Source organism: Cottoperca gobio, chromosome 3 (assembly GCF_900634415.1).
Source record: "Cottoperca gobio chromosome 3, fCotGob3.1, whole genome shotgun sequence".
NCBI lineage: Eukaryota > Metazoa > Chordata > Actinopteri > Perciformes > Bovichtidae > Cottoperca > Cottoperca gobio.
The window spans coordinates 11,739,590-11,753,915 of record NC_041357.1 but is presented as its reverse complement, the minus strand read 5'-3'; the positions used below and the strand labels follow the sequence as shown (position 1 = coordinate 11,753,915).

The 14,326-nt window shown below is 39.4% G+C and overlaps 2 protein-coding genes across 11 annotated transcripts in view; one reads left to right on the top strand and one right to left on the bottom strand.

The window, feature by feature from the left end:
* Window positions 1–830: 830 nt before the first annotated feature.
* Window positions 831–3,265, bottom strand: senp8 (SUMO peptidase family member, NEDD8 specific). Of its 2 annotated transcripts, none has more exons than XM_029455411.1 (2): window positions 2,927–3,265; window positions 831–2,192 (listed from the first exon to the last, which is right to left on the bottom strand). In XM_029455411.1, the coding sequence occupies exon 2, from the start codon at window positions 2,169–2,171 to the stop codon at window positions 1,506–1,508; it is 666 nt and encodes a 221-aa protein (XP_029311271.1). In that variant the 5' UTR covers window positions 2,172–2,192; window positions 2,927–3,265; the 3' UTR covers window positions 831–1,505. The 2 variants fall into 2 exon arrangements, with proteins under 2 accessions (XP_029311271.1, XP_029311279.1); XM_029455419.1 differs by lacking the exon at window positions 2,927–3,265 and adding an exon at window positions 2,532–2,907.
* Window positions 3,266–4,646: 1,381 nt separating this feature from the next.
* Window positions 4,647–14,326, top strand: part of myo9aa (myosin IXAa) — a 99,888-nt gene continuing 90,208 nt past the window's right edge. For 7 of the 9 annotated variants that reach the window (XM_029457666.1, XM_029457692.1, XM_029457656.1 and 4 more), the window contains exon 1: window positions 4,647–4,992. The gene's annotated coding sequence lies outside the window, so the exon portion shown is untranslated. The remainder of the gene's footprint in view (window positions 4,993–14,326) is intronic. The other 2 variants (XM_029457649.1, XM_029457682.1) reach the window with 1 other exon arrangement.

Below are 14,326 nucleotides of genomic sequence, written 5' to 3'. Positions count from 1 at the left end.
GCGAGCCAGATCAGGAGATTCTGCCGTTTATTTTCCTCCTGCAGCACAATTACTGATGAGTATTGCTGATTATACTGCATGTGGTCAATTGACTTCAAGCAGTCAGAATCTTTTAAACACCCCTTCTGAAAATTATCCTTCAGATGATTTAAATTGCCTTTTAATTGCATCTAACTCTTCAACAAGAGATTTAAATTGTGATTAATCTGGACTTTTCAAACACTCGCATTTGCTTAATTACATAATACAGGACAATCATCTTTTATTCTTTCACACTCCCTCTTCTGCAATCACCTGAGACATTTCTGTGAATCATCTTTGCTCCTCCCTACGTCAGGATGGGGTTAGTACTTCGCTGCATGTCTGTCGATGATGAAACCCTAAATCCTTTTTCAACTGCTATAGTAAGGCTTCCTCATAAATATGTCAAAGGCCACAGTCTGACTCTGAATAGTACAGTTGTAAGTATAGTTTGGCCTTCCTGTGTGCTTTCCAAATTTAAAGTACAATGCTTGATGACAGCTTGTACTGTTACCCAAATTCTACTTTGGGACACTTATGGAAATTGACGGATTGCTTTTCTAAAAATGAAAGCTGTTGCTTTTTATAGATGAACATAAAGTTATTTAAAAAACTAAAGTGAAAGGCTGTTTCAGTTGTCTGAATAATAACTGCATTAACAAACCTGCCAATTGATTTCTTCAGTGAAGCAATTTTTTTACTCAATAACAAGAAATGAACTTTGCTGATGGAAAATAATTATAAATGTCAACATATGTACATGAATAAAACTTGGAACTCGATGGCAGGAAGACAGATGGGAGCAAATGTACCATTTTGTACCATAAAATTTATTAGAACAGACAGACAATGAGTTTGAGTTGCTTTTCATGAGAACAGATCAAAGATTCCCCCACTCAACATTGCCCTTTGTACCATGAACAGTCACAACACACAACGCATGTCTTACCCTCTTACAGCAATCTTCTTAAAAATGTTTCAAAACTAAAAGTCTGCAGTTGTAGACATAACGCCTGATGTTCAAACTGAGAAACAGAATGAACATGTCACATGAAGTTCAGATTCACATTCTTATTGTCAATTCTAGTTACATTTAAAATGACCCTGAGCAATAATCTGTGTAAACATTTCTACATTCGCCGAAACTAATACAACGGAAAAAATAAAAGTCTGTGCCACGTCTTTGACATATTCTCCATCCTCACTTAATATGTACATGGGAGTACATTCCTTTATAGGCATGCTGGTGTTCAGGTTTACATATTGTATGTTGCTGTGCATATACAAGGCATAAACATGACACCAAGTGTTCAATTAAAGATTTGTAACCTTGAGTTATCTTGTTCTATTATGGAGTATGATAGAGACTGTAACATAAATATATTTCACATGGAGTTATATACGGTTTTGAAGGAATGCATTCAGATGCTCCAGCAGTAGATATGTAGAGGCTGTTCTGCATATAGTGAGGGCCAACCGACGTGCTAAGGAAAGGACAGAGCGCAGCAGAGGTCATTCTGAGCTAGACTCTGGATCAGTCTGCACCACTCAGCCCTCTTCTGAGTGATGTAGGCCGGGGTGATGATTTGCACAGGAAGGCGTGGGGAGCTCTCCACCCTGGCCTTCTCACACAAGGCCTCTGCGATACAGATAACATACATACCGCAGTCATAGCTGTTCTTCTGCGATGGGCAGGGCTCCTCCACAAACAGTGCTTTCCTCCCCGAACCCAAAAAAGGCTCTAAATTGCGGGCGATGCGTCGTGCGTGCAGTGAATTGCTGCCGTTTTGAGAGTCATAGTGTGCAAAGTGGTTGGAGATGTGATGGTAGACCAAAAGGCTCCAGTGGGATCCACCGGCGGTCTGGTTGGAGTTGTCGTTGACAGCTAGGAAGACCCAGTGACGAGAAGCCAGATCCAGCGGCTCCAGGAAAATTGCTAACTCAGTCGGGCAGGAAGCACACTTGATGAATTGGGTGACCTCCGGGCTGATGAAGGTGAGGGTCTCCCCCAGGACTCTAAAGCGCTCGGCAGCAAAGTATTCAAAGGCAAAACCGATGACTTGGTCATTGAGCCAGTAAGGCCCTTCCAGTAAAGACACATCAGAGCGCCGCAACAGGCTGTCTTGATAGCTTACTACTACAGGATCCATCCTCCAGTCAGAGTGTCTAGTCTGAAAATACACAAGATTTTTAGTCCTGAAGGTTTGGCAGATTAATTCATTATCTTCAGATCAAATTATCCAAAATCCGCCGAACATTTCTCTTCTTAGTTGTGATTATTGCCTGCTTTTCTTTGTCTTATGTGATTTTAAACTAAATATTTTGGAGTTTTTAAGTAATTAGCAGAAAACAGAAACCTTTGTGAAATTAGTTGTCGTTTTCAAAATGACACAAAACCCCATTACTATATCTTCATTGGATTGTCAATTACTAATTTACTGCACAGGGATGAAGTTGTCCCATGTAATGTCAACGTAAAAAACAAGCCGTACATAAACCGTTAAACTTACTGGCGTTAAACACAGAATGATGCAGTTATGTTTTCATCTTGGTTCGTTGGTATGAACCGTTAACGTTACTAACTGAAACACGTTAACTGGCTCCTCTTAAGAGATATGCAAAAGTATTTACAATAGCGTTTTATCGCTGACACACGAACGTTACAGGCTGCCGGTGTCCGGTGATGCCACTGCGGAGTCACGGTATCACATTACTGCAGTGCGTTTAGTTTTTACCATGGACAACAGGCAGCCCACTGATGAAACGTTAGCATGAGCTAGTTAGCTAACCGCCGCTTCCTCCAACACACGAAGCTAAACAACTCAGAAAAACAGCACTTATAGCCTGTAGAACACACACAGTGTAGTGTTAATATAAATACGTGCAACTGATACAATGTCCATACCTGTAAAAGACACACTTAAATAAAAAGTACTACGAAAACTGCGGTCTTGCCCCTCATAGCAGTTACTATCGTAAACCGCTGCAGAAAGACTTTAAGGTTTGCGACAGGCGCAGCATATTTACTGGAAGGCTGCCAGTCTGTTTTGTTGCTTCCAGTGATTTAAAAGTTATCTGTGTTTACATTTTACAGTTATATCATCCAAAAGATAGCCACATATGTATAAATAAGCATATCTCTCGTCTTAAAAATCTTATATAAACTCAAAATACACGCTCAGATTTGTTTAAGACATCATTTAGAATTGAGTGGTGTAATGCGTAAACATCGCTACCGTGTTATTTTGTGCCTACTTCCGGTTGTTACGCTCCGTCCATGGAATGACTGAACTTTTTATTTTAATAAATAGAACCTTTATTGAAATTTGGAAAAAGGTTTTTACAAACATAAATGACATGGTACGAACAATAATTTTCAAGAGGTGAAATAAAATAAAATAAAGGGGGAAAAGAAAACTAATTGAGAGGAGTCCTCGGGGTCTCTGCTAGTTTAAATTACAGCTTTTCAAAGCATTCTTCTTCTCCATTATTTTAGTGATAAGAAATACTGACAGCTCCTTTTTCCAATAAAAATATTTATGTTAATTATTAAGTCATGTGTTCAATCTTTCACAAATATATCAAAAACCTAATTTTCTTTTGGAAGGAGAACTAGATATCTAAAAAGGAAAGAAAGGTGACATTTTGAAGTGGACCCTTTTACCCTTTGTGACAGACGAAACATTTGAAAACATATTTTCTCATGCCCTGTGTCAAACACATTTGGGGAACATATAAACATTGGTTATCACATAAGGTGAAAGACATTCTGACTTTTGACATGACATGGCTATATAAGAATGATTTAAACTTATCTGTTTCTGAAATTATTAATATGATCATTCTTATGGGTAAATAGCATATTCATTGTCGCAAGTAAGTCCTCCTTTGTTTGGTGTATAAATTATTTCAAATAATTGTCTCATCAGTTAGGGCCTAAAATAAATTTACTCTTGTAAAATAGCAAGAAATATTTGTGGGGAAATGTCCCGGTTCTCATTGTTCTTATGTCGTCTTCTTCTTCTTCTTCTTCTTCTTCTTCTTCTTCTTCTTCTTCTTCTTCTTCTTCTTCTTCTTCTTCTTCTTCTTCTTATTATTATTATTATACATTATGAAATGGTAGTCCTATATAGGCTATACAGCATATATAATTGAATATTAATGCCCTTTATTTAATTTATTTTGATAATGTTTATATTTTATTTGATCGTGTATGTTTTCTCTGCGAGATCTTGTATGTTCTTTAATGTGTTTTCAAGAAAACAATATGAAAGGAAAGAAAGAAAGAACTGGATAAGCTTTCAAAGATGGCGCCCCATTCATTCCTATGAGAATTGCTTCAAGTGGGCATACGCTTCCTCACACTTTAGGTAGCTGTTTGAGAGTTCAGAGCATGTATTAATCACTTTCCAGCCGCTCCTTTTTCAATGATTGTGTTTGTGAAACGTTGTGGGTCGTTATGATTAACAAGGAAGTTGTAATTCCCCCGTGCGGCCACTACGTTGAAATCTCCTCACAACCCCGGCTCCGGTAAACTCTTTGGCTCTGGTCCCGGAGGTTTGGCTCCGTCCCTCCATCCTCCCTCTCTATTTTCTCCCCGCCCAGGAGCAGCGTGACCGCGCACTGCCGCGCGTCCCCAGAGCGGCCGCACTGATTAGCAAGGCAAAGTGTAGTTTTCAGCGACCGTCACCGAGCTAAGAAGGACTGCTTTTTAATTACATTTTACAACAGCGAACACGCACGGATAAAATAAAGCGCAAGTATTCAGCGCGGAGGTGAATTCCGAGGAGTTGTTCGGAGGCGAGCAGCGGGAGAGAGAAGGAAACAAATTAATTCAGTGGGAATGCAGGGAATTAAATAGACTTAGGCATTTTGTGTGACTACAAGTGTGTGTGGCTCTGCAGCTCATCCTGAGAGCAGACGGAAAACTTGAGTCCCACTTACAACTGACTTCAGCGTTCACGTCTGGAGGTAAGAGTGTGATGTTTAGTAGTTATTGTGTGATTGTGTGTGTGTGTGTGTGTGTGTGTGTGTGTGTGTGTGTGTGTGTGTGTGTGTGTGTGTGTGTGTGTGTGTGTGGTGGGATGGGATGGTTGTTGTCTACGCTGTTAAGGTGTGTATGGGCTCAGATGGTGCTTTTGTTGAATGAATAGTCACAAACAGAGGTGTGTAGAATGTGGCGTGAAAGCTTATGAAAAGTTTGAGTTGCAGCTCAGTGTCACGTCATCTACAGACTGCTTCTTGATCTGCATCTAAAACCACCACTGTTGTCCTTATGAAATGTGACGCCATGTAAAAATGATGAATCATGGTTAATGCTATTTGTTTATTTGCCAAGGACAATACATCAGTCAGCATTAATATGATGTATATGTGTCAGATTTAGCCAAACTGCTCATTTTCATCTGCAGGGCCTGTGCAGCTTGATTCATATACAAAAAACCCATCAATGCATATAGGATGATACAGCATAAATGAAAGAAAACCTTACAGTATTTTGAATTCATGTACATATTAGGATGAATTTGTGTGCTGCTTTGAGTGTTTGGCTGCAGTAGGGTGGGGTACATGTTTACATGTATTTAGTGGAGGTCAGACAGTACAGCTTATAATGCAGTGGAGGCAATAATGACTGCAAAGCAGCTGTAATAGTACAGGGAGGTCTAATGGGGTGAGGAAGTTGCTGAATCATGGGAGTATGTCTCAGTCTGTTCAGTGGACAGTGAGTCGACTTCATGGCTGCAAACTCGCAACACCAGATAACATTCAGTGTAAGATTCCTTTAACATACCTTTTTTAAGATATTTAGTCACTTCAGTATTACTTTGAGGCTTTGGCCTACATGGTGTCTCTGCTGCTCAATGGTGAGTGTATACTTACAGTACCTTCTGAGGATCCTTTTGGGTATTTTATGCCTTTTTTATTATAGAGTTGTGTGTGAGTGACGACAGGAAAATGAGGGGAGTTACATGCAACAGATCTCTGCGGCTGGACTTGAACATTATATAACGTAGGGATGGCAACAATACCACTTTTGCATGTCAGATACATCACCTTTGAGTATCTACCGATACGATACCTATCCGATACGTCTTTTACCTTCTCTACGACAACTAAAATGTTAATAATACATTTGTCTTGATACATTTTGCTTAACATTTGAACCTTTTCAGCCGCATAACTTTTTAAGGCTGTCCTCGACTAAAAAGATTCTCATACCATTAAATCAATTTATTGATGTGATTAGTTATTATTTAATCAACAGATGTGTGACACTGAGTCTCTCCACTAAGAATCATGCAAAAGCACCATTTTAAATCTTTCATCATCATTCAGCATGAAAAAAGCTTTAAAAAAATGACTAATTGGCTAAAGAAATCTTAGTTTAGCTTCGCAGTTGCCTCGGATCAGTATCCCTGTATCTTTTCATATCTGCGAAACGCTAAAGAAAATGACTTTTATTCAAGGAGCTGTGAAGTTCGCCAGAGAGCTCAACTAGTTTAGCTTAGTTAACTAAACAAACGACCCATTAGTTTTATTAACACCCATTTATTAGAGGGGGCAGCCCTGATACGTTTATCAGCCTTTTTGATTGGTCAGCACCATTCAAACATTCAAAATGAAATAGAAAATGCAACTGAGCAATGAGTCTGAGTATTTGCAATAACAAAGGAATTATAATTCCAGTGTAAAATACTGGATGTAACTCAACACTTAATGTAGCCTATCCATCAATGACAGTTGTTGACAGATAGTTTAGGCTAAGGGATCAGACTATACTTTTTTCCCCTCCGATGTCCGTTACAGTGATTTTGGCCTGTATCCGACCGATACTGAGTATTGGACCGGCACATCCCTATTATAGTTTAGATTCAGAACAGGATTTCTGTGATTATTGGGGCTAAACATCTTCCTATCAACATGATTGTTTTTCTTTTCTTTGTCAACGTTTTAGCATTTTATAAAACCATTTGTGGTTGTTGCCTCGGATCAGTATCGCTGTATCTTTTCATATCTGCGAAACGCTAAAGAAAATTACTTTTATTCAAGTAGCTGTGAAGTTCGCCAGAGAGCTTGTCGTGCCCTCAGATCAGCACAGGTGATGAGGGTAAAGTGGGCCTGTCCTGCAGGAATGTGAGGTCTGAGAAGACACAGCTGCCGTGAGCATGAGAGGCAGACCAGGCCGAGACTCCGGCAACTGGTCCCTGTCGACATCTGACACCCCACAGGCCCCCTCTGTCTGCTATTTCTAAAAGACCGGCTTCAGTTTGTATCACATCGGGCCGTGTGTGTGTCGGGCGATATCTCCGACACCACCTGAAAGGCTGAAGCTGTGGTTCGAAAGGTTGAAAGCTCAGTTTGGAAGCTTTGCAGGAGCTAATCTGCTCAGCTGTAGGAGATTTTGTGGTTATATGAACATTTTGAAGCATTGGAATAAGACAATCTGCCTTTCTAATTCTACTTTCGAATACTTGAAAGATCTTTACGAAAGCGGATAACCTTCTAAGACGAGTTTGACGAAGGTGCACTAACCTTTACTTCAGTCAGTCAATAAATGAATTACTTCAGGTTTTGTCACCTTGTAGATCACGTTCTGTCTCGGGGTGTGTCCTCACTTCTTGGCTTGTCTTGTTCCTTAAGTTTAACTCAAGTTCATACAAATTCATATGTCTGTCACATTGCAACTGTGACCATTGGCTGAACTTCCTGTTAATCAGTCACCAGTAAAGATGGTGGGTGGGGGGGTGGATGCATGGTTATCATTGATCATAAGTCATCATAGGCTTTTTTTCAGTTGTATGTCCTCGTACATCTGTGAAAAAGAAGACGCCTCCTCTGTGTTAGTGTGTCATAAATATACTGCAGCACATTTTAGATGCAGACCAGCTGAGGCATCACGATGGCAGCAAGAGTAAAACCACCACTCTGCAGTTTTAAACCCTCCTGTCATAAGATATTTATCTGCAGTAGAATAACTCTGTCTTTATATATAACCTCACATTCTTTTGACAGTGAAATATGTCTGTGGTTTTAGAAAATAGCTCTGTGAATATTGTACAGATATCAGAATTAGAATGAGGGTAAGAGAGTCATTGCTGCTGCGCTGGCTACAGCAGTACATTTCTATTCTTAATAATCAGAATATCAGCTTACATTTGATGTTTTTTTGGGGAATTTATCATCATGATGGGATTTTCTGCTGCTATTTTACTGTTTTAACAAAGAACTATTATTGTAAACCATTATTCTATAATGCATTTCTAACAGGACGCGAGGATAAAGGAAAGTATTCATTTTTTTTGCCTCATTTCCTGCTCAAAGTTCACCACACTGACCCTAATACCCAATGACTAACTGTTCTAAAATAAGCCTTCATACAACATATTACCATTGTTTCATGGTATGGGTCTCTGTAAAATCGCAGCCTTCAGAAGAAGGCTCCAACAGTAACCTGGGCCTATATCCTCAAATTGATTTTTTTTGTTCTTTAAAAACATAAATACAGTGTTTGAAAAATGAAGTGGCTCTTCAAACATGCTGTTTTGTTCTCTTTATAATTGAGGTAACAACCCGCTCTGTGCTGTGACTTCTTCTTTGTACATCTACAGCAGCTCATGTGAGCTCCTGTGAGCATAGAGACTCTAACGCAATCTGAAAATAGGAATGACCCCCATCATCTGCCCCTAAGGTGTTACCTGCTCAACCGAATTGCAGCTTGTGTTTTGGGGGGGAGAACAGGAGTCACGTGCTGCAGGCTCACATGATCTGGATGTCCTAAAAAAGTGTTGCAGCCGCATGATAGGATTGTGTGGCGTAAGTGATTGGCATGCACATGAAGTCATTAAAGAGGAACCTGCTTGTGTTGCACTGAACAAAGCTCCCCTTTCTTTAGTAGGCCATTATACAAGGCAGGCTTTGGCCTCAAAGGCTCAGCTTCCCCGCGTTTTGCATTTCCCCTCATTAACTCACTGGTGCTCACAGTAGCTGGAGTGAGATGGAGAGAAGAAAGTGCATTGTGTTGCTCTTTGCAATTTTGTTTATGTGAAGTGAGCTTAACTTGTTCGTTTTTTACTTTTTTTTAAATTAATCCCTTAAAATTGGAAATTGAGTCAACAAACAATAGTGATCTGTTTGGACGCTCAATTTGTGTTCCCTTAAATTAAATTCCATCCTCAGAGAGTTTGTTTTTGGACAGAGAAGCAAGCCTTCAAAGTCTTGTTTTGTTGAGAAACCCCCGTGGTAGTTTAGTCAAAGCCTATGAAATCACAGACAAGTGGAATGTCGTGCAAAGAAAGCAGTTTGCTGAGCTTTAAGACCCTCCGTTTCTGAATAATTATGTGATGCCATGATTGTAAAGGACTTTGTTAATTAAATCATTAAGTTGGATGTGATATCAGCTTATCAGTGGAGGAGGAATGTTTCATATTTTTAACAAATTGTGACAACACAATACACCACAAAGTACTCATAAAGTCCTGAGGTACAGAGGTATTACCAGGTTAAAGTACCGAAGCCTCCAGATACCGGTGGTGACGTTACTGCAGGGTTTTTGCAGGGGAGCACTGGAAACTAAAGGTGTGTGTGTGTGTGTGTGTGTGTGTGTGTGTGTGTGTGTGTGTGTGTGTGTGTGTGTGTGTGTGTGTGTGTGTGTGTGTGTGTGTGTGTGTGTGTGACGTGACACAGCTGTGACAATAGGTCCTGGCCCCCTGCGGTCTTATGGTACAGACAGGACAGGGCCTATGGTTAATCCCCAGGCATGTGCTGTTGTGTAATATACACAATACTGTCCTGCAGGGCAGTGCTGCCATGAAACCACTTTAACTATCAGTGAAAAGTGTGAGTATCTTGTTGAAGGCAGCGTTGACCTTATAGTCTGTGTCATAGCATCAGGAAATATTCATTTGGATTTAATCAGTGCAGTGCTTTTGTGTTTATGTTTCTTGTTACCACCCACTCAGTGCGATATATGATATGACATTCATTGCAGGGGTTAACAGCATTAATCAGTTTTAAAATGCACTTTCTTCCTTCACGTTTGTGATGGTGATTTATTGAATGTCAAGATAATATACATTTGATTTGAAAGGCCAGGAAATATATTTGAGGTGAAGCAGCTTTATGTGGAAGTTAACTTTCATCGAGGTTAAGACCATTGATTAAAAAAAGTGAGGTGTGGAGCCAACGGACGGGATGTGCCTGAAAAAAGATGCCTTGCCATTAGGAGTGCAGTTTGAATTGCTTTCTATACCGTGACCAATACTTTTTTATTGCAGTAAAAATTATATTTAAAACAGAAGTTCTCTAAAGACATAAGATTGCCTGTATCATGTAAAGACCTTGTATTCTTCTCCATCCAGGAAGAATAACAGAACGTTTAGAGTTGTGTCTCTACAGTACGCTGCTGCTCTTATCTGTGAGGAATTCTGTCAGTTTACAGAAGTCTGTGCTCTGTCAGAATGAGGCAAGAGGGGAGGAAGAGCGAAGATAGTTGTGGCTAACTGACAACAAACAGGCTGTGATAAACGGCATTTTTAAATGCAGCTCGAGACATGCTCACTAATGGCTGGAATGCTTCTCCTGTCTAATCTGCACTGTAGTTATCAGTGTAGTAAATGAGCAGATGATATAGGTGACTTTGAGATTATTCTTAAATCTGTAAAAGTGAAGCCTCTTAAGTGTGGTGGAGTCAAATATTTAGGTTTTATTAAAGAAAATGCATATGGTTGCAGCAGTTCTCTATCTGTAAAAGTAACCTAATGTCAATCATAAGCAAATATCTTTTATATTTGTTTTAGAGGCTGAATGAGTCAAATATCTAACTAATGGACTGGAATTCATTTGAGTTTTTTTACCCTGTGAAATGCTGCACATTCAGAATATCACAACATTTTGAGACCAGATTTCATATTTTTTTATATAATTTATATGTTTTTGACGATCTGGCTCCAGGTACAGATCCTGGTATTTTTGAAAGAATTACTTAACATTGAAAGATTTTAAAACATTTTCACATGACCTTCTACTCATGCCTTTACTTGGATTAAAACAATAATACTTTTGAACTCATGCACCCTATGATAGTCATAAATGTATTAAAATAACAACTAATAAGAGGATTGTTCAGCTTTGGTGGAGGAGGTATGCATTTTATTTTTGCAACATCATGTCTTAATATTCATCATGACCGAATGATTCATACGCCCTGAACACTAAACTCTGCTGAGCCTTGTTGTGCCACCACGTTCAGTTTAATGCCCCTGTCCTTTTCCTTTGGCACCCACCTGATTACCCACTAATTCATTTCAGAGCGGACATTCACTGCACTGGACTTAGTAGGCTGGTTGAACGATTATGGTCAGACACCCTAGAGACGATTAGGTCCCTATTGTCTCCACAAGGTCCGAGCCCCCCACTCAGCCTGAAAACGGCCCACTTAACAGTGAAGCTGTCTCGACTTGCATGTCGCACTGGCTGAGCTGCACTACAGAGCAGGTGAGCTTTGAGAAGAGACTCAAATGCCAACCGTAATGAGTTTTCCCCCAAAATCCGGCTTTTTTGGGATGGAGAGTCCGAGCCAGTAGGAGCTTAATAAGGGTTCAGACTGAGGGTTGGACCGATATGACCTTCTCATCTGAGAGAATGAAGTATTGTTCTGAGAGTTTAGTATTACGGTTCTTGATGCTTATTCTCTTTGCATACTACATGGTCTCTTCCGGTGAAATAAGTGTATTTATGTGCATGTTGTCAGTTACTGTAGACCTTTGAGAGAAATCTACGTACTTTATTATCAAGCAGTTACTTAATTAATTGAGGATATTAGTCCACAGTATTTAGCCTCTAGACTGCTTTTTGTCTTCAGCAGAAATATTGTTTGCAGAATTTGACAACATCTTCCCAGTATTAAGGTAATCTTGCTTGTATTGGTTGGCTGCATTGCATATTGTATGTTCTGGGTGAGATGACAATTTAATAAGTATACATGCTTTTTATGACTGGATGTAGCTTTTCATACTTTGCAGTAAAAGTGGCTCTCCTATTGACTTTGTCCTATCAATGTGGCTCTCATGTAAAACATTGTGAAGACCACGGCTTTAGATTCTAAAGTATGGACATTTGCTGCTTTTCCTCATCATTGATTATCTTTGGGTTTTGGAGTGTTTATGGATAAAGCAAGACATTTGAAATTGGGATTGGCATTTTACACTATTTTTCATCAATTAATAAGCAACAATTAAGATAATTAGTTCAACACCTGAATCTAGCTTTTAAATCCTGGGTTCATGTTGTTTGTTATTCTTGCAGAAGATTTGTCAAATGTAGTCCGCCTGATGTCATGTTGGAGATACAATTTAAGCTACCTAAAACAACGATGAATGTAAGTTTTCCGGAAGAATCAAATTGTGACAGCTTCTTTTTTGACTCGTCATTTTGCACCGCGATCACAGAGGAAGAAATTTTAGAATATGAAGAGATATCAATGTTTGTTTCCTTAGTAGACAATAATACAAAGTCAACACAAAACACATTGCGTTTTGCTTGTCTTTTCTTGTCCACAAACTCTTGGTCCTTGTTTTCTATCACTATTGTCATTGTTTTCTGAGGTTGTCAGAGGGCATTGTAGGAAATGAAGGAAGTCTCAGACTGAGGGGAGCAATAGGTCAGACATATTTCCTCACAGAATAACACATGAAGATCACATGATACAAAGTGAAAGGGTATCTGAGGATGGAAGTTTCCTATAACATAGAAAGTCTAGTTTATTTCTTTTTTGACCACAGTTTACCAAATGCAACTCCACAAAATCCCTCCACAAGCTTTGGGTGTGCAGCAAACCATGAGCTCATAACATTATATGAAGCCTCTCCAGAGATTCCCGCCAACATCTTCCATCATCTCTTTGAAGCCTGAAAACCAAACTTGCGTTATCATCACGCTGCAGCTCTCACTGTCTCACTGTCTCTGTCGGCTGCGGCTTTGACTGCACCACCAGGCTCAGATTTCAAAAAGCCTGCGGTCTGCTGAAGGCTGAAAGACAGCAGTCGTCCCCCATCCTCAGCGAGAGCCACCGTAACGCTGCCCTGTAATTACAGGTCATGTTTTTTTTCCTAATACGCTAAACAGATGTGCTTAAAATGATGCTTAACATTCAGAGCCTGAGTTAGGCATGATGACATGTCATTACTATCAGCTGGCGGAGACGCACACTGTTTCTGCTGCATACATAATTTGGATTTGAGATTCTCAAGTTACTTTTAATTGATCTTCTAATTGATAAATTACTGGATTTGTTGGACAGAAAAAGTCAGATCTTTACAGAAAAAGCCAACAAAATAAAATAAAAATGCACAAAATTCAAGTTATAAAAATATATTTTTAAATAAAATGACATGTAGTGTATATATACAAGTGAATATATTTAATGTCAAGGTATCATTGCAGGGAAACAACTGACCTGGTAACGAAATTGCACACAGAAGACATATCATTTTTTAAAGTAATTTTATTTTTTCCCATGGACATTTCAATTGGGAAGACTTTTTCTCTTAGTGCCTTTTTCTTTATAATAAAAGAAAAAGAATAATAATAAAAAAAAAAAAACAATAATAATAATTGCCCTTTGAGGCCTTTGAAATGAAGTTGACCGGATTAGACAGCTGACTGCACTGCATCAGGAGGATGTCAGATTTTGTGTGCTGGGTTTGTTTAACTTGCCGTGAGTATGACAACACCTAATGCATACTGACTAGCAATCATGTCCACGAGTCACGACACGAGTGTACTTTTGCATTGCCAAAATCTGATTTATGGCATTATAACATTTTCCTTTGATCACTGGTGCCCACTCATGTATAACGTGATTCATAGTGATGCCTTTGAAATAGCTGCTCTGGATGTAGGTGTCGAATGGCCTCAAGGCAGAGATCTTCTCTCTGTATCGTTATGCAATGCTTCACAATAGAAACCATTTGGCAGCTAATTTTATCAAATTCACGGCAGCTAATTGACCATGAAGAGGATGAGTCCATGTACGTACCCTAAGGTTGAAAAGGAAACTATTGTATTGTCTTTTGTCCGTCTCTATGCATGCTTGATCTCGTTGTAGGTATTCAAAATAAGAAACAGTGTTGATCTCTCGGTGCACATTAGAGGACATGTGCGTTCATCACTGTGAGGTTGGAGGCATCTTGGCCCTCTGCTGTGTGAGCAGCTACAGTCATTACTGCTCATCTCCACTCAGCTATGAAAGAGGAGATGAGTCCTTTTGGCACTTGCAGCCTCTCATAGTCTGAGTTTGTGTTTGCAG